The sequence below is a fragment of the Pavona decussata genome, unplaced genomic scaffold, assembly GCF_977016875.1.
Source record: "Pavona decussata unplaced genomic scaffold, jaPavDecu1.1 SCAFFOLD_369, whole genome shotgun sequence".
NCBI classification, from domain to species: Eukaryota; Metazoa; Cnidaria; class Anthozoa; order Scleractinia; family Agariciidae; genus Pavona; species Pavona decussata.
The window spans coordinates 178,223-201,360 of record NW_028145745.1 but is presented as its reverse complement, the minus strand read 5'-3'; the positions used below and the strand labels follow the sequence as shown (position 1 = coordinate 201,360).

General features: G+C 37.1%; 2 protein-coding genes across 2 annotated transcripts; both read left to right on the top strand.

Moving 5' to 3' along the window:
* Window positions 1–2,680: 2,680 nt before the first annotated feature.
* LOC146452425 (uncharacterized) lies at window positions 2,681–10,688 on the top strand. The gene is made up of 4 exons (XM_085097898.1): window positions 2,681–3,096; window positions 3,722–3,946; window positions 4,733–4,783; window positions 10,402–10,688. The coding sequence occupies exons 1-4, from the start codon at window positions 3,022–3,024 to the stop codon at window positions 10,657–10,659; spliced, it is 609 nt and encodes a 202-aa protein (XP_084954024.1). The 5' UTR covers window positions 2,681–3,021; the 3' UTR covers window positions 10,660–10,688.
* A 1,990-nt stretch (window positions 10,689–12,678) lies between these two features.
* LOC146452424 (uncharacterized) lies at window positions 12,679–13,572 on the top strand. The gene is made up of 3 exons (XM_085097906.1): window positions 12,679–12,779; window positions 12,947–13,009; window positions 13,204–13,572. The coding sequence occupies exons 2-3, from the start codon at window positions 12,950–12,952 to the stop codon at window positions 13,411–13,413; spliced, it is 270 nt and encodes an 89-aa protein (XP_084954032.1). The 5' UTR covers window positions 12,679–12,779; window positions 12,947–12,949; the 3' UTR covers window positions 13,414–13,572.
* Window positions 13,573–23,138: the final 9,566 nt, after the last annotated feature.

The window sequence follows — 23,138 nt, the reverse complement described above, 5'->3', positions numbered from 1 at the left end:
GGCACCCAACAGTTATTTTCGCTTCAGTGTAGGGAAGGCCTTTACCGCCTCAGATTTAATTCGAATGGAATTGTGAAACTGGAATTTTCCTTTGGAAATGTCACCTCAAACTTTCACATAACTGAAAAAATATTTTTTTGCTTTCGGAAGAAGGAAAATGCTGCTTAACGTGCGAGATGCGGCCAGCTAGCATTTTCGGAGAGACAGCACCAGCTCGTTAATCAGTGCTTATAAATGTATACATGCAAACTTGTTAGCATCAGAACCGATACGGTTTTCATATGAAATTGGTTGCGTTTGTATCAAAGCAAAGTCAACTCACAATTGTAAAATGCGCTATTTATTCAAACTGCTGTTACACGGTGTATACGATACTTTGCTCGGATATTTCTCATATGCATAGTTTACAACAGGATAATTTTTTGGTTATCTGACGGGTTTTCTTCCGTTTGTATTAAGTATATTGGGAAAATGACAAACTAGCATCATCCCTTGTTTAGTTGTTTTTCCTTGTCTAATGTCTAATGTTCAAGTGACGAAATCTGAAGAGGTTTGTTTTGATGTTAGAGACAATTCAACTACGTCAATTGGATACATGGTTGAATGAAAGAATTTTCCTCTTTCCCTTGCTTACGCACCTATCATGCAAACGAATTCCAGCATTTAACCTTGACTATACATCTCTCATAACATGAATGATTCACATTATTGATTTGGGTTGTTGTGTCTTTAAAGTATCACAGACAGACTTCTGATTTTCTGCATCGTTCAGTAACCAACGATCAACGTTGAAAAAGAAATCACACTTCTATTAGTCCAAGCGATCCAATGCCAGACAGAAGCATCCTTTACCCTCTTGATTATAAGCCCACTTTTCAGTTTGTTTGTCGTGACATTTTTGTACTGATAACAAGAATAACGGAAATAGAATACTCTTGTTTTTGAGGTCAAATAATGTGAACTAATTTCAACGAATCAATGATACCAATGAGCCATGATCTGATTGTAAGTTACATTTCAAAACCATTTTATTTGAAATAAAAGAAAGATCTAAGGAAACTATTATGTAACGATGCAGCTTTGTTGTTCATTGGCCGTGGAAAAAACGTCAAGGGTAAAACGAGTTACTAGCATTATAGAAGCCATTTTCTTGGATAAAGAACGCTAGTATCTTGGTGATATAAACTTAGCTGAGTCAAAGTTTTAAGGTGTAAATTGCGGCTAGGCCTAGGTTTTTGTGACTAGAATTGAGAGCCGTGTTTGTGAACTTGAGCCAAAACTTCCTGTATATTGGTAACGAACGAGGTGCGTGTCTCTTTCCCATCAATTACGTGGCATAAAAGGAAAATCAATCGATGCATAAATCCTCGTCTAGTGGAACAAAACAAAACAACAAGAGGTTAGTTTTGCAGTTAAGTTTGACTCTCTCATGAAAGTGTCGGTTCCATTGATAAAGTTGATCATACTGGCGGCTTGTAGTTAACGACTTTTGAAGCTTTTAAAAACAGAACACTTAGAGACATTAATTAGCAAGCGAGTTGTATACCGCAAATTGTAATTAATATCGATCAGACCTCAAACCTTCGGAAATAATTTATCAGGACATTCCCAATTTGTATTGAGTCTAACTGTTGTATAATCAATCAAACAACAAAGAGAAAAAGAAGTTCGACTTCCTGTCCATCTCGAGTGTGTCAGGGAAGCTTAGATGATCTATATTTCTTTTCTATTTGTCGATTTAGATCTTCTACTAGAAGCATGGAATAAGGAAAATAATTAATAAAGCCAGAGGTTACATTTCAATGAAAAACGGTGCTTTTGTCAGAAAGCGTGTCAATAATGCCCATCTGGATTGCAAGAAGTGGGCCGAGATTCACTTCACTTTTTTTGGTTGATGCGAACCAATTTTAAGATTTCCCTAAATTTGAGGTTTCTCCAAAAAATAACTTTTCAGTTATCAATATTAATAGGTTTTTGACCTTAAACACCTTGAAAGCAAACGATGATTTTTTGTCTGTCCGGTATACTTAGAAAACTACTTGAGACAGCACCCGGACACCAATGCGGGCACTTCTCAAAACAGGAACAGTTGGAATGAGTTTGCTCTCTTCAAATTGGCCTACTAAGTTAATCATCATCTGATATAACATCCTTTAGACCCAACCTACAGCATTTAAATAGCTTTTGACGCCAAAAGGTAAAGATTTAGATGGAACAATTACAAGAACGTGCGCACGTGACAAGCCCATTCAGGAGAGTGAACAGTAAATTTTTGTTGTTTGTTAATTGGCTCATGTTGCTAAGGAATGCTAACTTGAGAGCGAACTGAAAACTCTTGAATGCAACAGGCAGCTCGAATTATCGTCGGTTGAACACCAAGGTAGGAATAACGTGTCACCAATCGATTTCATTAAAGTCGCCATCTTTTCCCGTTACTAGCTCAGTATTAAATAATTTTGAGTTGATGTGTATAATCTGCCACCTCGGATGCTATAAGCACTGTTATATTTAGTACACCTCCTCCACATCCTCAGTTTAGCTCAATACTGAGATATGATTCATTTTTACATAATTTTTCTAATTTAACATTCTAAGCCGGCAGTCGATGAGTATTTTTCAGGCAGGATTATCAGTCCAGCAATAGTGCGCTAATTATAACGAACCAGAACCTAACAAAATTAGGATATCATAGAATTTTATTACTTTTCTACTTCGACACAACGTTTCTATTTACAAAACCGCGATTCGCTTTAACAATAAAATTTAACGTAAAATCTTCCTGTTTTTGACTCTGTATGGGTTTTCAATCGATCGTTAACTGAAAACTGACCAGACCATCACAGGGAATGAAGGGAAATTGATCGCTGTTTTCACTTGAATTTGTTGGTTGTTAAACTTGCAATTACTCAACAATTTTTGTGCAGCTATAACTGTGAGGTTTGTGTAGCCTTGGGGAATACATCTTCAACTTTTACAAAAAACAAAAATTGGGAAAATGTCGTACATGGTCATTAATCCATAATGTTTTCCTTTCAGACCATGAGTCAAGTCATTGGTTATTTATATGAGAATGAAGGATACGGCGGGAAACAACAAGTAAGATATAACCAGTTCTTAAAAGGTATTCTCAGGGTAATAATATTGTGACCGAGGTTACGCTGAGAAATGCATAGTAAAGTGTTGGAAGTATATGCGACTGAAATATTGAAGCATAGTACACTGTGTAACATATCGTTTTTGCATACTGAAGACTTCAGGGACACCCAATTTGAAAATTTAAGCATAATACCTCAAGTGTCATCTCTTGTTTTCCAAGCCCGTTTTAAGGCCTTGCAAAGAGATATTTATGTATGCTAGTACAGTTTGATCTGCTCGGATACCTGATTTAGGCTAAATTTTTTAGTCTCCTTGAATGGCGGTTAGATCATGTTCTGAAATTTCATAGCAAGTCTTGTTTCGCACTCTTAACGGCCAAAGAAAACGCTTGTTGTTGTTCAAAATTAAATCCAAATTTCTGAGGCGGTTAAGGCGAACATATATTGGCCACACTATCCTTCTGTACCCCCAATTCAAAATTAAATCAGGATAGTTCTCTTTTGACATTATCTCGAGACTAAAGGTATAGACACTTAGGGATGGACGAAAAGCCTGTATGATCAATCCATTTTTTCACTATTAACTGTACTTCTTGTAGTCATTAAAATCATCTTTTACATTGTAGGAATTACATGAAGATTCCTCAGATCTTAACGACCTGACGCCTGACTTCCCAAACGGAGTGAACTCGATTATAATGAAGGAAAACGCGAAGAAATTGGAAGTGTTCACTGAAAAGGGTTATCACGGAGCAAAAGTCACCTTAGTTCCCGGTCGGCGCTACACAAGTTTAGATGCCATGGGCCTAGGAAATTCTGTAAAGAGCATTAGGAGATTCGCTGCCGAAAAGGTAAAATTTGTATGGATTGGGGTTTGAACTGAACTATAAATCAGTTTAAAATAAACGGCAATGATGGAAATCACGCTTGAAAAAAATCCGACTTCCCCTTGGAATTACAACTTAAAATTTCGAATGCTAAAGAAAATAGGAAAGGCAAATTTTTCATCAGAATACTTAAAATGTTGTCTCCTGTGTCCCGTTTTGTGTCCTCTTAAAGACATATTTGTGTAACCTAATACATATTTGTTGTGCTCGGATGCTTTAGCTGATTTGAAAATTTAAGCTGCACAGAGTTTTGGGAATGAAACATTTTTAGCCCCCTAATTTACTAGCTGTTGTTCGGTGTTACATAAAATGCTAGGTTTCCATTTTTCGCATCTTAACAAAAATGCCCCTGCGAAAACGAAAGGAATTGGTTTTCCAGTGTTAGAAAATTTTCAGCTGACACTTTACCGAAGAAAACTTTACATTTTCTATATCCAGGACTATATCCAATTTTCCGAGTCAATTAAGGCCTTCCAAATATAGGTACCCAAATAGGTTGGGTGCCCTGAAGTATTATTGACTTGATGTGCTGTGTTAGGTGGAACAGCCATTTGTCAAGCAATACAGTTCTGTATCAAACCCAGGATTGCCTTATCCTGTAGACAGTCTAATGTTCGAACTAACGAACGAAATAAAATACAATACAATACCTGGGTAATACAGACGCACTTTTTGAATTTTACATGCTATAATAACGTCATGAAAATATCAGAAACATCGTCGTTAAATGATTATTGTTATTTGTTACAGACTGCAACTGTGGTATTGTATGAGGATGAAGAATACGGCGGCAACAGAAAAGTAAGGCTTAAACAAATGCTACTAAGATTGAAGATAAGGATTTAAACAGGATTTAAAGGATTTAAAAAGGGTTTAAAACAAGGATTTTGAGTTCTTCGCCCTGGCAGCCAAACAACCTCGCGCTTTTCCTTTCTCGTTTCATCGCTTAAGTGTCATTGTCTGAGAAAGTGTTCCAGGGGCCAAAACTGATGGTCAACCGATTTGGCTGAAACTTGGCACAGAAGTTGGTTGCCATGAGATATTTGAAAAGCCAATTTGGCTCACTTCTCTGACTTTAAGTTTTAGAGTTTCAGGGGGGGTCTCATTTTTTGCCCTTTGAGCACAAAAAATACAGCCTTTCAGGGGTCATTTTGAAAGTGCCATAAAACCCAACTGCTAAATTGTGCTGCCAAATGAATTTGACTATGAATATTACTATAATAGAGCTTTCATTTCATGCGTGCAACTTTGCCCTCAAGGTATTGGACAGAGAGGAGCCTGGGGCTAGAGTTAAGCCAAAATTAATGTCAAAATTACAACCCAAAATTGCCATTTTTCAAAAAATCAGTGTATCTACCTGCCTTCTTGCATAACATCCGTACCTAACCCATTATTTACTTTAGTGATCCAATTATCAAAATCAGTTGAGAAAAATTTGGCTTATCACGGTTTGTTGAATTTTTTTCACAAACACTCCATGCCTCTATAAGGTCATGCAAAATGGAATTTTGAGCATAATTCATGCCATAAACAAACCAAATTGTTGACATGAAGCCCTTATTCTGTATTTGGTCAGTGAAAATGAATTGTTAAAGCCAAATCAGTTTAATTGTTTAGAAATACTCTGATTCTTACCTTACAATTGCTCTTAAAGGCCTTTGATTAGCACAACAAATACCCTGATTTAGCCAGATTTAGCAAAACAAGGTTTAATTTGTAGTTTAAAAACCTAGTACCCATCAAACAGCACAAATGATGAAGGCCTTACCTCGATATAACGATCTTTCTAAACGATGCTTGAACTTTTCATTGATTAATATTCAGTTCCGGCAAATCATAATTCTTCTCCGTTGCTCCAAGCATGGAAAGTCTCTATATTTTGTCAGGCCTGATTTTTATTATGAAACATGCTGCATCGGAGCAAATCTTCCAACCAAAGCCCATAACAAATTGGCAAATTTTGAGACAATATAAGGGTCTGCGAAATCTGCGAGCCAGCGAGCCATGCGAGCCACCGTGCGAGCCATGCGAGTCACGCGAGTCATGCGAGTCATGCGAGCCACAGTGCAAATGTTAAGAATTTTTATTTGTTTTATTTCCATTCGCGTGAGAAAATTTTGGACGAATTTTTTTCTTTGTTTTTTTTATTTATTTATTTATTTTTTTATTTTTTCGTTTTTGTTATAATTTTGGAGAGAATTTTGCCCGTTCAAAATCGCCTAAGATGCGCAAAAAAATAAAAACAATACGCAGAAATTTATTAAGGTTCAAGACTTCAGAAAAAAAATCCGAGAAAAACATACGGCTGCACCGCTACTCGAATAGGTATCTATTGATACATGTCATTCATTGATATCCACGTGGAACTTCATTCAAGAAAAAAAAAAAAAAACAACAAAAGAACAGCACTTTGATCTCCGTGTGTTGGCGTCAAGAATGGTGAGTAAATCGCGCCATTTTAACAGGTTTGGTCTTTAGTTGAGAATCAGAGTTATCAGCACTCTTTCGGTTGGCTGACTGCTGCATGTGGTTGTCCTTTCCCTTAGACAAGTCTTTCTTCAAAACTCGCCACTAGAGTGGCAGAGGCTGGTTTCGAGATAGCATTCGACCCATCAGCTGACGGCAAATGCTTCTGTTACGCTGCTTCTTTTCAAATTGAATTTAGTGCAACAATATTGACTTCCCTCACCTTTGAGTACACATTTATCATACCTTACAAGTTTGGAATGACACTGACAATCAGCCCTGACGTGTCAATTACAGTCAACCCAGGTCACGCGTGAACAGTATTTCCAAGAATGAAATGAACATTCGAATTTATCTTTGTAATGTCCGACGTGTGAATGGAGTGTTGGACATTTCTCTGGAAATCGTTCCGAAAAAGACGCATTAACTGAAAAAAGAAAAAGATTCAAAGTACTTGGGAAACAATTGTTATTCTTGAAATATTCAATTTTGCAGTGTAAAGAGAAATTCATAGCTTTATACCGTCAATAAGCTAGGGAAATTTATACGGGAACTCTGAAATCTCGTTGGCGACTTTCAAAACTGACATGTAAATTTCAAAACTCCGTTCAAATTTCAAAAATATCGTTCACACGTGACCTGGGTTGACTGTAACAAAAAGTATCATGGTTTGCGTTGTCCCACTGTAAGAATTAAATATTGCGATGTTATTTCATCTTGTTCCGATGCTCTTGTTCTTGTTCTTATGTGAATGTAAATACAACAAATAAAAATTCTTAACATTTATACTGTGGCTCGCATGACTCGCGTGACTCGCATGGCTCGCACGGCTCGCATGGCTCGCACGGCTCGCACGGCTCGCATGGCTCACACCTTGGCTCGCATGGCTCGCTGACTCGCAGATTTTTATCACTCACAATATAAGGGCTTCTTAACGATGCGAAGCAGAGAGTCCATATACGGGAAAACATTCTGTACGTATGTCATGGTGTCATTATCAAGTCGTAATACCGTCTCAAAATCGAATGTAGTTTCTTTTTATCGTGATTCATCTATTCTTGTAGAAAAAAATGTTTAATCAATTAGTTGAGCTCAGAATACAACGAGAAATCTGAGATAGGCTTTAAACTGGGTATAAGATTCCTAAAATTATACCGTCTCTATTTACATACTAAAATAACTAATTATAAGTAATTAAAAAATGTATCCGAATAATTTTTGTTACTAAGAAAGTGATCCGTAAAACAAAACATTTTCTCGCTCAAAATGTCAATTTCATCGAAAAGCTTCGATGCAGCATGTTTGCAAAGATTTTTCAAGTTCTCTTATCTTAGACGAAACTGGCAAATATAGGAAACCGGTAGGGTTTCACGCTCGAATTGTGATTGCGTGATAAGCGTCTGAACAGGTAAAGCTGAATGTAAACAAACAGAGTGAGCAGACGAAAAACAGCCTTCAACTTCAAGTTATTCTTATCGTTGTTTTTGAGAGATTGTTGCGATAAAATAACTGCGCTCTTACCTTTCAAAGTTAGGGTTTTAGTCAACCCCTTTGCCCTTCCTGTGAACAATTTGTTGAATGTTTGTTTCTCTTCGCAAGAATCAAGTAAATTACCTCAGGAAATCTTCCATCAGTCATAAACAAAAAATTTGAGACGACAATATCGTAAAATATTGTGGTCTCTCTTCAAAAGGAAAGAGTCCACTGGATCGCGATAAAAGCCATTTGTGCGCGTGTATGATGCCTAACAGATAGTTTGAATCACCTGCTGCTTTGGTATGACCAGGTCTTCCTCTTGCCCCAGACGCACCTGACCCCTTGTACTTTTCCTTCAACCATTCAGTCATATCATTCTCGCAGGATAATAAAGGAACCATTCCTGTTTCGTGCAGAGCCCATGCAGTGGCACCGCACTGATTACTTACCCCTCCAAAGGAACAAAGTGCCATCGTGAAATTACCCTTGAATTTCTTACACCTGATAAAACATAGCCGCGAAACGGAAGAAGAACGTAACCTCGGTCCAGTCCCCACTCTCTCCTATGTCGAAAATGGCGGGCCAGTTGATTTTGCATCGTCTCAATGCTCTGGCCTCGTTTGGTTATTGTATTTAGCAATACAAGTTTTTTGTTTTACTATCGAGCTCTCCTAACTGTGCATTCCTTCTTGACAGATGGTTTCATTTACTCCGCTCTAGAGGACTCTGAAGTAACGGGTCACATCGGCACTGCTATAAGCTGCAGCTCGTATATCTCTACGTAAGTTTATATATCTATGTATGCATGGCCATGCTCCTTTACTGGTGGGTATTTACAAGAACTGTTCAGGCTGTTAACAGACCTAGATTATATACTAACGAACGTTTTCGTTAACTGAGCTAACTTTATCTTGTAATCATAATAAAAATCAGGCCTGACAAAATATAGAGACTTTCCATGCTTGGAGCAACGGAGAAGAATTATGATTTGCCGGAACTGAATATTAATCAATGAAAAATTCAAGCATCGTTTAGAAAGATCGTTATATCGAGGTAAGGCCTTCATCATTTGTGCTGTTTGATGGGTACTAGGTTTTTAAACTACAAATTAAACCTTGTTTTGCTAAATCTGGCTAAATCAGGGTATTTGTTGTGCTAATCAAAGGCCTTTAAGAGCAATTGTAAGGTAAGAATCAGAGTATTTCTAAACAATTAAACTGATTTGGCTTTAACAATTCATTTTCACTGACCAAATACAGAATAAGGGCTTCATGTCAACAATTTGGTTTGTTTATGGCATGAATTATGCTCAAAATTCCATTTTGCATGACCTTATAGAGGCATGGAGTGTTTGTGAAAAAAATTCAACAAACCGTGATAAGCCAAATTTTTCTCAACTGATTTTGATAATTGGATCACTAAAGTAAATAATGGGTTAGGTACGGATGTTATGCAAGAAGGCAGGTAGATACACTGATTTTTTGAAAAATGGCAATTTTGGGTTGTAATTTTGACATTAATTTTGGCTTAACTCTAGCCCCAGGCTCCTCTCTGTCCAATACCTTGAGGGCAAAGTTGCATGCATGAAATGAAAGCTCTATTATAGTAATATTCATAGTCAAATTCATTTGGCAGCACAATTTAGCAGTTGGGTTTTATGGCACTTTCAAAATGACCCCTGAAAGGCTGTATTTTTTGTGCTCAAAGGGCAAAAAATGAGACCCCCCCTGAAACTCTAAAACTTAAAGTCAGAGAAGTGAGCCAAATTGGCTTTTCAAATATCTCATGGCAACCAACTTCTGTGCCAAGTTTCAGCCAAATCGGTTGACCATCAGTTTTGGCCCCTGGAACACTTTCTCAGACAATGACACTTAAGAGACCAGCTTCGTCTTCAGTTAGAAAAATCAAACGGATCGGAGTTTGTCTACAGAAAGCAAGGATCAACTCTGAAAAAGTTTGCATTTTTGTAAACCACGGCTTTTTGCTGTCTCACAAAGTACCCAAGATGTGATCGAGTGCAGTTGTAGCTTGTGCTAGTCTATTGGAAGTGTTAACGAACTTTATCTTGAAATTTATATAATAACAACAAGTACCTTTATTTGCACGACCATAAAACAGTACTGTTTATTGCTAAGGGACACAATTATTTCCTAAATTATATATTTTTGAAAAAGTCCCTAAAGAGTTGAGTTATTCTTACGGCACAAAAGAAAATGTTTCAATTTTTCAATTTTCACTCTGGTAAGCAGTATGTTTGCAAATACGATATCTGGAGAGTTGGCTACAATCTGCCTAGTTTACTGAATCATTAATTTCTCAGTTTGTGTTTTCCCTCATTTAAATTTCTTGTAAGACCCTGCATGGTGTTTTATAAAAATCCAACTTTTTGAAATTGTCAACAGCATGCTCCCAGTAAGATACATCTCATCTGGTATCGTCATTTTATTACGTTAACATAATACTTGGTTTTGTTACAGGAACTTAATAAAGATTCTCCAGACTCAGAGAATCTGCTGAGTGATTTCCCCAATGGAGCCAAGTCGATTATTGTGGAACAAACGGCCATGAAATGGCAGGTGTTTACTCAAGTGGGCTATCAAGGAGTGAGCGTAACTTTAGTTCCCGGTCGGCGCTACACAAGTTTAGATGCCATGGGCCTGGGAATCTCTGTTAAAAGCATGAAAAGATTCTCTGGGGATAATACCGACGTTTCTACTGAAGCTGTCGTACAATAATCAATGAAACTTTGTGATATTTGCCTTCGTTATTCACCGCACTGCTGTAGTGTTATAATCACCTGATTATAATCAGGTCGCTGACTTGTATCTTGTTCGTCGCAACAGTAATTTGTACCAAGTTGAACACCAGATAAATAAAAAAGCTACTTTTGAGCTATTTTTTAAACATTTACCTAATATTAGGTGTCATGTTGTTAGTTAACAAGGTGATTTAATAATTCAGCAAACACAACAAAACAAATGGTTGTGAGTTTACCAATAGCGTTCTAAGTACATTAGCCGAACTTTGCTTTCAGCTTTTCACATATGACGGCTTTAAATATCGTTTTCAAAACAAATTATACTTGGTGAATAGAAGTCAAGAAGCAGAGTAAATGTAGCTCTTATTTCTGAGTTCTTAATATTGGAGAATCAAGTCTCTTGTCGTTATGTTCAGGTGTCCCTAGATTTGAAAAATATATAGACGAATGTTTGGTTTATCAACAGAGTTGATAACCAAAGCGAGTCTTTATTAGAAATAACATCATGATAAGATTCAACTTAACATCATGGGAAACTCGGAGAAACTCCGAGGTCCAGATGGGATTTGAACCCACGAACCTCCGTGGTCTAGTCCGGCGAACGCTCCAACCACTGAGTCACTGGAGATTCCATGGTAAACAGGGGTGAAATGTTTCACATTTCACATCCAAATAACGTGCAAACAGACTCCAGCACTTCTAGATAAGAGCCGGGCTAGTTTCTAAAGAGACTGTTGAGCGATGAGAAAATACAGTATGCGTTTGGTATAGAATTGGCAGGGCTGTTGTTCGTTTTATTCTCAGTTATGTCACATATATGAGCTAACTTACAGGGTACAAAGAGGGTTGAATGACTAGACTCTGTTTTGCTATATCGCTATATTGAACTACGAAGTTCGCTCAAAGAAATGAAGGACAATCGCTGTTGTCTATACGAAGTTCCAAGTACAAAGGAACCTGAAAATAACGTGTTTTACACCACTTTCTAAAGCAAAATTTTCTCTTCGCTCGAATCGATTTTCCGCTTTGAAGTTCTAGTTTCATATGCATTGGCAAGCTTGGTCATAACAAGTTAGATCAAGTTATCTCTTAGCAAACGAGTAAAATTGTCCCAAAACAGTTTCAAAGCCTTGGGTACGATGTCATTTGTCGATCAGAGAAGTAAAGTGTAAACAGAGTTCGTTGCAGCCGGCATGTAGGAATCACTTTGCCTGACATAGGACGTTTTTATGAGTTGCATCCAAGATAGGGATGTACTATATGGGTTGCATCAAAGAGATAGCTCTTAATTTGAAAACAGAGTTTCGAAATGTCCTTCGTTCTCCAATAATAGTTTATTCACAATGAAGGATGGATGTCTGTGGTTCAGCAGAAACTACATTTTACAGGATTTTAATAGGCGTTGGATGCAGTAACAATATGAGTCATTGTGCATGCAATTTTTAAGATTCTTAGCATGTTACGTTAGCCGTGCATTTACCGAGTTTCATTCTTGTATAATTGCCAATTCTGTGGAAAATAAAATGCATCAAATTCTTGTCTAATGGATTTGAACAAATTCATAAGTGTTTTGTTATGATATTAAAGAAAATTGCTTCATTTGGACACACCTTTGACAGTTAGCCGACCAAAAGAATTTTCCTTTATCCAAAAATAAACGTGTTTTCTTGACAAGCTTGGGCGGAGCTTGTTTAAAGAAAGAAGCTTATCTGGCTGATCTCAGGTGACTCCTATATCACATGCCACTCAAAAATACACTTCTATTGTGTAGGCGGGGCTAGTATTTTCATTGCAAGTGATTTAGCGTCACAAGGTGCTTAAGAGGGTTAAGGGGGTCAAGCCTTGACCAATACAGTTAACAGTTTATTAGTTTCTCCCTCGATGACTTGACAGATATGATTGATGGTTAAGATCCTAGCTCTAGTTTTTGTGACCATATTTGGTAAAATAAAACGACCACATTCATTACATGTGTGGGTGCATTGTCCCCAAAGCAATGAAAAGGCTTCCACCTTACACATCTTTACAGATCTTCTGGATCTTTATTTCAGATACATCTCAGCACTGATCCAACTGAAGCTTCAACAATATCACGAGGTAAAGTTTTTAAAGAGTATTTCTAGAGCCTATCTTGACACCAGTTAATACAAATTTGAAGTACGCTGAACTATTATGAGTTTTTTGGCTTTTTACGACAGTAAAACTGTCGTTTTATGAGCCATAAAAGAAACCTTTTTTAACAGTGCATTATCGTTTCATTTCAGATCATGTCTAATGCCAACGGGGTAACACTTTGGGGAGGTCCAAACAGAGGAGGGGACATGCAGGTAAAGCTGAAACATTACACTGAATTTATATCCAGCTCTTTATAAAGATTTAAGATGATCTTAGCTAGTCCTGTCGTCTGTTGGTTTTATTGTCATTCATTTATTTTTCAGCTCAGCTCAGCTCAGCTAGATAAGATAATTCTAAAGTTAGCTAAAAACATGACGGTCTAATCACATATTTTCATACTGTTTAGGAAATCACAGATACCATGAACGACCTGACAACAATGTTTCCAGGTGGTGTCAAGTCTATCCAAATCGGCAACGCAGCTGGAAACTGGCAGGCATTTGTCAATGTCAGCTTTGAGGGCGCGCACGTGACGTTGAATGAAGGTCAGCTGTACAACTCTCCAGATGCCATGGGTCTTAATGCTCCCGTTAAAAGCATGCGCAAGGCTGCTTAAGAAACTGACCTTGAAACAAGTTTTTAGCCTGTTTCAAAAAGTGTTGTAAGCTTTGATTAGGAAAAACTAAACTATGATTAACTAGAGTAGGTACAGTCCTAAATAACGACAAATGTAACGAGTGGAAGATAACTGCCATTAAAGTTTGTTTCAGTTTCATTCTGGTGTGGCGTTGGGTACGTTGATTATCTCTTAAAATTGCAGAAACCGAATTTAAATCACTTGAAACATATGGGAGTTTCTTATGTGTCTCATCCAACACAGAAATGTGAAATCGTGTGAGTTTAATTTCATGTCCCAACGGGTTGTACTTGAAATTTAGGACGATAAACCAATTCTTGCAGGATATCATGCGTTTTAGTCATTATTTTGCATGAAATTGAAACCTTAGCAAGGAAAATCAAGCGTTCCCTCGCCCCTCAACAAAAAGCAACTTAACTAGCGTTTCAGTTCTTCTATTCCCTGGGGAATTAAATGGGGTGAATTGGATAAACCCCCAAGTCCATGGAGAGTAGTAATACTCCTACTAGGTATCCTGTGATGGACTAGCATCTCATCCAGTGGGAGTAGTAATTCTAGACCTCCCAATCACTTCATGCTGGTTATCCTGTGATGCATAGCAGGAAGCCAAACTTCGGCTTTAGTTTGATGGATTATATATCAGGCCCCGGTTGTTCAAAGAGCGGATAACTTTATCCAGTGGATAAGTCGCTATCCAGCGGAGCAAATGTACTCCAAAGAACGCTTTTGGCAAGTTTTCCACACAATCCCATACTAAATTTGACATATGCTTCAACTACATTCACAAATAATAGGCATATCAGGAAAATCGTGCACACATTTTATCTGCCGGATAGCGACCTATCCAGTGGATAAAGTTATCCGCTCTTTGAACAACTGGGCCAGATAGACAATTAAAGTTTATAATGCAGTGAATAATTATTTCTGGAGGTTGAAAAGTTTGGAACACGCCCCCTAACTGACAAGTCCTAATTTAATGTTCCTGCAGTGGAAAGGGTCAAACTAATTAAAGTGGTAATTAAGCCATGAGCTAGGACAAATATACAGTGATTTTCATGCTTGTCACAGACTCAAACTCATTATAAACTGACAAACCTCTTGGGTCGTTTTGTTTTTTGTTCTAATAGAATTTACGCATCGATGAATGTTTTCTTTAAATTCCGCTTTTATTGACAGGAAAGCAACTCGAACTTCATTTTCAATGAAGTAATTCTATGATTCAGCAAAATCGTTTAACAGTTTGAAATTAACTGACATCATATTCCAGCTCTTATAATGTGCGTTAACAAACAAAAGCTTCATTGTATCTAACGGAAGAACTGAAATTGTGCAAGGCAACAATATCGTTCGAAGGAGTCGATTATATACTTTAATGTTTGATTTAGCTTAGTGGAATGCGTCGAAGAAATTTACAGCAAACATTTTATAATCACATAGTTGTGACTGAGTAATCTTCTCTCTATAGCGTACAACGTAGAGAGAAAAAAGAAAGTTTTGGCTTTCAAATTATAATGTGTTAACCTAAACTTTTGTGGCCACCTTGTTTTCGATATATAACATATAACACTTTCACGGTTGAAATACAATTTGCTAGTTTTCTCTAAACTCTGTATTTATGGGGAGTTTTATACGTATACTTTCCCAGAATTTTCTGGACAACACCATATTTTGCTTCTTACTAATTAATTAGAATGCCACGAGAGGTTTCCTAAATAACATAATAGAATTTTATGCAGCAGATCGATGAGAAGACGGATCCCGGATAGGCTCGCCTGCTGAGGTGGAGTTGCTTTTTCTAATAAGATCGCATACACAACCAGGTATAATAGTTTCATTGCCTGCTCAATCGAGGACTTCGCCTCATAATATTAGCGTGAAAGATATATTTCAAAATCCTTAAACTTCAACTCTTAGTGACAGTTTACTGAGCTGAAATTTTAAGTTACATTAAGATCTTACATCAAACTTTACGCCTTAAATTACTGGCAATTGAACAGGAGACTCGAACAAAAAAGATTTTGCTCCGCTTTATAATTTTACATTCCGCTAAAGTAACTATGTGAAGATGAACAAAGACGGAGGAGCGTACTCTCTGCGATCCTTTAAAAATGTGTGTAGAAAGCCACGCGTGGATCGTTTGCAGGATCATTTTCTACTCTTTGCAGGTGTCCCTTTAATGATGGTGTTCTTTAATGGGGCTTTTCCATGCCCGAGCTAGAACTGATAACGGAGAAGCGCCCCTGCAGTTGTTAATTGGTCCAAAGGATAATGCTGTGGTTTTGTTTTACGTTCAATGGCGATTCTCGAACCACTGTTCAACTTGCTTGACTTGTGCGGTCATCCAGCGAATATTGGTCTGAATCGTGTCCAATATTTTCTTGTTAGATTGAAGCTGGAGCATGCCGGAGTGTTTCTGGATGAAATCCTTGACCTACCATTCATTTGAGTTTTAATAAGATATAAAAAGGCGGAAATTGTAAGCAATCAAACCGTTGAAAGTTATTCCTCAAACATGCTTTAAGACTCGAAGGGTAGATGACACTGGCGATTTCCAGTTTGAAATAATTCGAGGTATTACTTGATTTTCATCACATAGTTGCCCCCAGGATTTTTTTGAGGTTTCCATTGATAAGTTTCGTTGGCACGTATTTTTGTACCTAGGCAGAGAGAGACCATGGTAGGCAAAGTTGTCTACGCATTCAAGCCAAAAATGTTCTTAGATAACGATTTCCTTAGAAAGAACTCGCTGACAGGCTAAATTTGAAGATATTTGTCAAAAAAAGAAAAAAAAATCAGTAACGGAAACATTCTTTAGGAAAAAAGATATTAATTTTTAAAAGAAAAATCTGGGAGATGACTTGTATAATTGAATTACATATTCAATTTTTTTTTTTTACCAACTGCGTGGTTAACAAATTTTAATAGGCCTTTGCAGCTACCGGTCACATGGTACAGAATCCGCTATGCTGGAGAGCAAGCTGCATACTGGGACATCCAAAACGACTTCATCCTCTCAAACTTCAATTTTCTCTGTTTTCGATGTTCCAGCGTGTAGCTTGCTCTCCAGCAAGGTGGATTTTGTATCATGCGACCATTAGCAGCATAGGGCCCTATTCAACCTTTAAACGGCCTGGGTTTTTTTACTACGCTAGCAGCATTCAGTCTTGTTAATACCTATAAACTGATTATTCCGCCGTACCTCTTTGAAGTCGTTTGGCATGTGTAGATTCTCTGTCGTCTTCTCTAGCAATAACATAACTGCCCTTGATTCTTTACCGAGCCTGAGGAAGAAAGCAAGACAAACGATATGAAGCCATGAACTGTTAGGTACAATTTTTCAAGCATCGAGACAAAATGAATAAGAAGGAATCTATCGAGAATACTGTTTTAGGTTTGAATGAATAAATTTATTAACGTGTCGGTGTTGTGTAGCTGAGAAGAGAAGTCCCCTCTACTAATTGTGGACACCTAAACGTAAAACATTAAAAGAATTCATAAATCTAAAATCAAACTACCGTATTTATTCGACAAATCGCCCTGGGGGCTCATTTAATTTTAGGCCCACGAAGAGCTTACTCAAGGTCGGGCGCTTATATTATTTTCGCAAGATTTTCAGCAAACGAGGAACGTTTTTAGAGAATAACAAAATAAGGGGTAACAATTTTATTTCGCTTCAACAAGACAAAACAAAGTGCCAAGCCAACATGAAAAAGTTCATTGACTACTGTATCTACTACTGTATTATTATTATTACCTTCTTTCTATGCAATTTAAATTCTTTACAAAAAATTTCCAGGCCAGGCGGCGCCACTCGGGATTTCCAGCCACTGCAGCGATAATCTGGATCATGTCTTGTGAACGAACCTTCCTTCTATCTAGGGAGTTTTTTAACAACCTTAGGAACAAGAAAGAAATCATTTCTTTTCCTGTGAATAGGCCCAAATCCTCGAAGGGATTTATATGCTACTTCAAAGGGATGATGCTGATTTTTAATATAGCCGACTTTCAGTTACACTGATGAGGGTTATGGCGCGTTTTTAGTGTCAAAATTCAAACTATCAATTCAAATATTCGATCCTTCAATTCAAACCTGCAATTGTTCGGTTCAAACATTCGATCCTTCAATTCAAATCTGCAATTGTTCGGTTCAAACTTTCGATCCTTCAATACAAACATTCAATCCTTCAGTGCAAAAATGGAATGGGTCGATTCAAACATGCCATCATTCAATCCAAATATGGAATTGTTTGTTTCAAACATTCGATTCTTCAATCCAAACACCCTTTTCTTCAATCCAGAAATGCCATTCTTCAAGTTAAACATGCATTCATTGTATTGCCTGGCCTATCATTCAGTTCAAGCATGCATTTCGTCGATTCAAACATGCCATTTTTCAATTCAAACATTTGATCATTCAATCCAAACGTGTATTTCTTCAATCAAATCCTGAAACTCAAACACTACACCATAAATTCCGCTTTCAATTTCGATAGAAAATGCTGAAATCCTGCTGTTGAAACATTCTGCACTTTAATTTTAAGATATGAAATCCAGATTATAAATTCAAACATAGTCTCACAATGTAGTTGTGCAGTGGCTCGATTCAAACATTCACTTCGGCGATTCAAACATCCACTTCGGCGATTCAAACGTTCACTTCGGCGATTCAAACATCCACTTCGGCGATTCAAACATTCACTTCGGCGATTCAAACATCCACTTCGGCGATTCAAACATTCACTTCGGCGTTTCAAAAATCCACTTTGGCGATTCAAACATTCAGCTCAGCAGTCCAAACTTTCAGTTCCTTTCCAGTAGTCTGGAACCGAGGGGACTCTGTAAAACAAGGATACGGACGGGCGGATGCGGACGGCGGATTAAATTTATTGGTTAATTGTCACCTTCTAAGAAATGCTAGCTTTGGCTTTTTTTTAATTTTTTTTTTTTTTAATTTGAATTGATTTTATATTTTATTGTCAGTCAAACAGCGAAAACGCTATGGGATGTTTCTTCTCGTTTTTCAACCAAATCAGTCTGAGTTTGCAGTGGAACTCCGTACATAAGTACGACACACCATCCGGCAAAACAACACGTTCACATTCATGAACATTTACAGGATAATCTGAACAGAAACAGAAACACTTTGTTTGGCAATTGCATATATTCCGTGTTTACATTCTACTTTTTTAGATACTGGTATGCTTTACAGCAAGCTATTCAAATACGACAGCCTAGGTTTAAGATAAGTCCAAACAAATTCAGGTCAGTTAGTAACTGCTTTAATACATTAATGCAGGATGGATAACGAAATTTCATCGATTAATTTCAAAATCGTTTCGCTAGACGTAAGAGGTTTAAATAATTCTATCAAACGTAGAAAAGTCTTTAAGTGGCTTCATAGGCAGACCGCTCACTGCTATTTCCTCCAAGAAACCTTTAGTACCGAACAATCTATAAACATCTGGCGATCGGAATGGGGTGGAAATATCTTCTACAGCCATGGATCAAATCATAGCAAAGGTGTGATGATTCTTGTTAACCCAAGATACCAATTAGAGGTGATAAGAAGTATCAAAGACAAAAACGGAAGATCAATAATTTTGGAAATCAGGCTAGATAATCAAAACCTCGTCCTTGCCAATGTATACGCTCCGAATGACATTTCACAGCAAATCAAGTTTTATCAAGATTTAAATCAAACTCTAAGTGGATTTTCAGAGTGCAACTTGATAATTGGAGGGGATTTCAACTGCGCGCTAACGCCAAAAGACAGAAAAAGTGTGAAACAACGTTCGAACAAACATACTGTCATAAACGAAATTGAAAATCTATGCTCCAACTTCGCTCTCACAGATATTTGGCGTGAATTAAATCCCCAAGCTCTGTCGTTTACATGGCATGACAAAGCATTCAAGTCTCAAAGCCGACTTGATTTTTTTCTAATTACAGCTGATTTAGTTGATCTAACAAAAGAAAGTAATATTATGCATACTCCTTTCTCAGATCACTCTGCTATTATGTTGAATATACAATCGGTCGACCAACGCAAAAAATCAGGCCCTGGTTTCTGGAAATTTAACGAAAGCTTGTTAGAAGATAAAGAATATGTAGAAAAAATGTGTGTAAACATTCCGGCTCTCATAGAAAAGTACAAGGATGTCACAGATCTTGGCCTGAAATGGGATGTCATCAAAATGGAAATCAGAGGCTTCACACTGCAGTACTCCAAGAGAAGAGCTAGATCAGAAAAAGACCAGGAAAAACAACTACTAAAAAATCTAAATGATCTACAAGGAAAACTATGTTCCTCTAGAAATGACCCTAATTTGCTGAACGAGTATTATTCACTAAAAGCAAAATTAGAAAAAATATCAAACAGAAAAATTAAAGGTACAATATTGCGCAGTAAAGCGCGATGGTATGAGCACGGAGAAAAAAATTCTAAGTACTTTCTCAATCTAGAAAAGAGAAACTTCTTACGGAAAAAGATCTCAAAGCTGAAACTATCTAATGGTGAAGAAACTGACGACGTAAAAACAATACTCGAAGAAGAGAAAGCATTTTATAAAAATCTGTATTCTACTAGAAATGTTAATCCCAACAACTTCGAGTTTGATGCTTTCTTTAACAACAACCTGCTAACACCCCTTAATGAGGATCAATCTAAGAAATGTGAAGGCTTTCTAACCGAACAAGAATGCTACCAAGCTTTAAAACACATGGACAATGGAAAGAGCCCAGGCTCAGACGGCTTCACGTGCGAATTTTACAAATTCTTCTGGGATTACGTTAAACAAAATGTTATTGCAAGCATAAATTATGGCTCCGAAAAACGCCAATTATCAATAAGTCAAAGAAGAGGTATCATAACACTAGTACCGAAAAAAGACAAACCGACCAATCTCCTTGGCAATCTAAGGCCTATCTCACTTTTAAACACAGACTACAAAATTGCCACGAAAGCAATCGCAAAAAGACTGGAAGCCGTCCTGCCGCTTTTGATAAACGCTGATCAAACTGGCTATATCAAAGGACGTTATATTGGTGAAAACGTCAGACTCATTAGTGACATTATTAGCTACACCGCAGCAAAAAACCTCCCCGGTCTTGCTGTCTTCCTCGACTTTGAAAAGGCATTTGATTCTATAGAATGGAATTTCCTTTTTAAGGTTCTTGACAAACTTAATTTTGGCCCTGACTTCAAAAACTGGATACAAACTTTTTATTCCAACACAACTAGCTGTGTCACAAACAATGGTTATGCCTCTGATTTCTTCAAGCTGGAGCGAGGCGTCAGGCAGGGTTGCCCACTATCAGGCACACTCTTCGTCCTTGGTATTGAAATTCTTGCACTTGCGGTTAAAAAAAAACCCGAACATTGAAGGCATTAGAGTTGGAGCACGCGAGATAAAAATCACACAGTATGCGGATGACACAACAGTTTTTCTAAAAAACCCGGAATCAATGAGTCACTTGCTTGACCTCCTAGAAAAGTTTGAAAGATGCTCGGGATTAAAAATTAACCACACGAAGTCAGAAGCAATGTGGCTGGGAAAATGGAAAAACAGAGAAGATACCCCGTTCAATGTTAAGTGGCCGAAAGACTCAGTTTATGCTTTAGGTATATACTTCTCAAACTCGGAAAAGGTTAGTAATAAGCTTAATTTCTATGAAAAATTAGATGTTTTGGAAAAGACCTTAAACAATTGGAAGAGACGGAAACTAACTCTGTTAGGCAAGATCAACATTGTTAAATCTGCGGGCCTCTCAAAGCTTATTTACAATTCATCCGTACTGCCAGTCCCTAAAAACTTCTGTGAGCAGGTAAACAAAATCACCTTCAATTTCATCTGGGACAACAAAATAGCCAAAATTAAAAAAAACACAATTATTGGCGAACGCAAAAATGGGGGTCTGAATATGATTGATTTTACCTTAATGAACAAAGCCCTAAAGTCCATTTGGATAAAGCGACTTCACCTGAGCGAGAATTCAGCATGGACGGTCATTCCAAATGAAGCCACATTACACCTGGGAGGCTTAACCTTCCTCTCAACCTGTAACTGTAACAGTAACGATCTTAACATCAAAGAGCTACCACTCTTTTATGAGAGAATGTTACAATACTGGTTTGAGTTTAAGAATGTGCAGAATAATAAAATGCCATGCACAAAGAAAACAATTATATGGAATAACCAAGATATTAAAATTGATAACAAGATGATTTTTTTCCGTACTTGGTTTGATAAAGGAGTTTACACCTTAAAAGACCTTCTCGACCCGAATCTAGATTTCCTTAGTTATGAAGAGTTTAAACTCCGTTATCAGCTACATACCAATTTTTTGACCTATTTTGGACTAATAAACGCTATTCCACAAGAATATAAAATGGCAATAAAGCGGACGGGGCTACAGCAAGAGCATCCTACACAACCGTGGGATAACTTGAAAGCGCTAACAACCAAAGCCATACACAAAAGTTTCGTGAAGCGTATATTTGAAGAACCCACCGCAAAACAACGCCTTATTGCCAATGGGTTAAAACCGGACCAAATAAGCAAATACTTTAACTTAGCTTTCTCTATCACTTTAGAAATAAAGTTAACTATGTTCCAGTACAAAACCTTACATGATATAGTTTTTACTAGAAGCAAATTATTTGAAGCTAAACTAGTGAGCAGTGATCTTTGCTATTTATGTTCAAAAACAAAACAAGATCTAAAACATATGCTTGTTTCATGTCCGGTGGTATCAGAGTTCTGGAAAATCTTTCTGGAATGGTATGAGACTCATACTACCATAAAACTAGAATTGTCAACCGCAAAAATCTTATATGGTATCATAGATAACGACAACCTTTGTAATTTAACTAATCACCTCCTACTAATTGCGAAATACTATATATATTGTTCCAGTATTAATGAAGAACCGTTGTCTTTTAGTACTTATCTAACAATAGTTATAAGCAAAGCTGAAATCGAAAAACAAATATCAACAAGAACTAATACAAATGAACGTTATAACAATAAATGGAAACCTTTAATTGACAAAAAGTTTGTGACCTAGAGCTGTACATTACTATTACTTTTCTTTGTACTTTGTAAGATGTAACGGAAATAAGCAAGCCATAGTAGTGAATGTAATTGTATTTTCTTTTTTCTTTCGTTGTATCCTAGTGTATTGTAAGTTAGTATTATTTGTACGTATTGTAAGGGTAATATAGATATTGTCAATAAAAAAAAAAAAAAAAAAAAATCAGTCTGAGTTTGCAGTGGAACTCGGTACATTAGTCAACACACCATCCGGCAAAACAACAAGTTCACATTCATGAACATTTACAGGATAATCTGATTAACAGGTAAAGAACTGTACGAGCTTTTGTTAGGCATTAAAGATTGGAAATCGTGGTTATTGTTCGAACAGACAGATCGATACAAGTTATTAAAAAATTATTTTAAGATGTCCAAAGATTTCCCGGCGTAGGATTTCTGAACGTGTCATTTTCTTCCCTTTAAATTTGTACACAAGCGAAATTTTCCTTGCAATATGGGGGCTTTTTTTGATCGGGTTTTGCGTCTTTTCGGTTTTGATATTCATTGCGGATTTTGGATTTTCTCATCTTGGAACATTCAGGTTATTTTATCTGACAGAAAAACATGTTTTTTTCGGTCAGTTTCTGGTTTTCCTCCGGTTGCCTCGGCGGC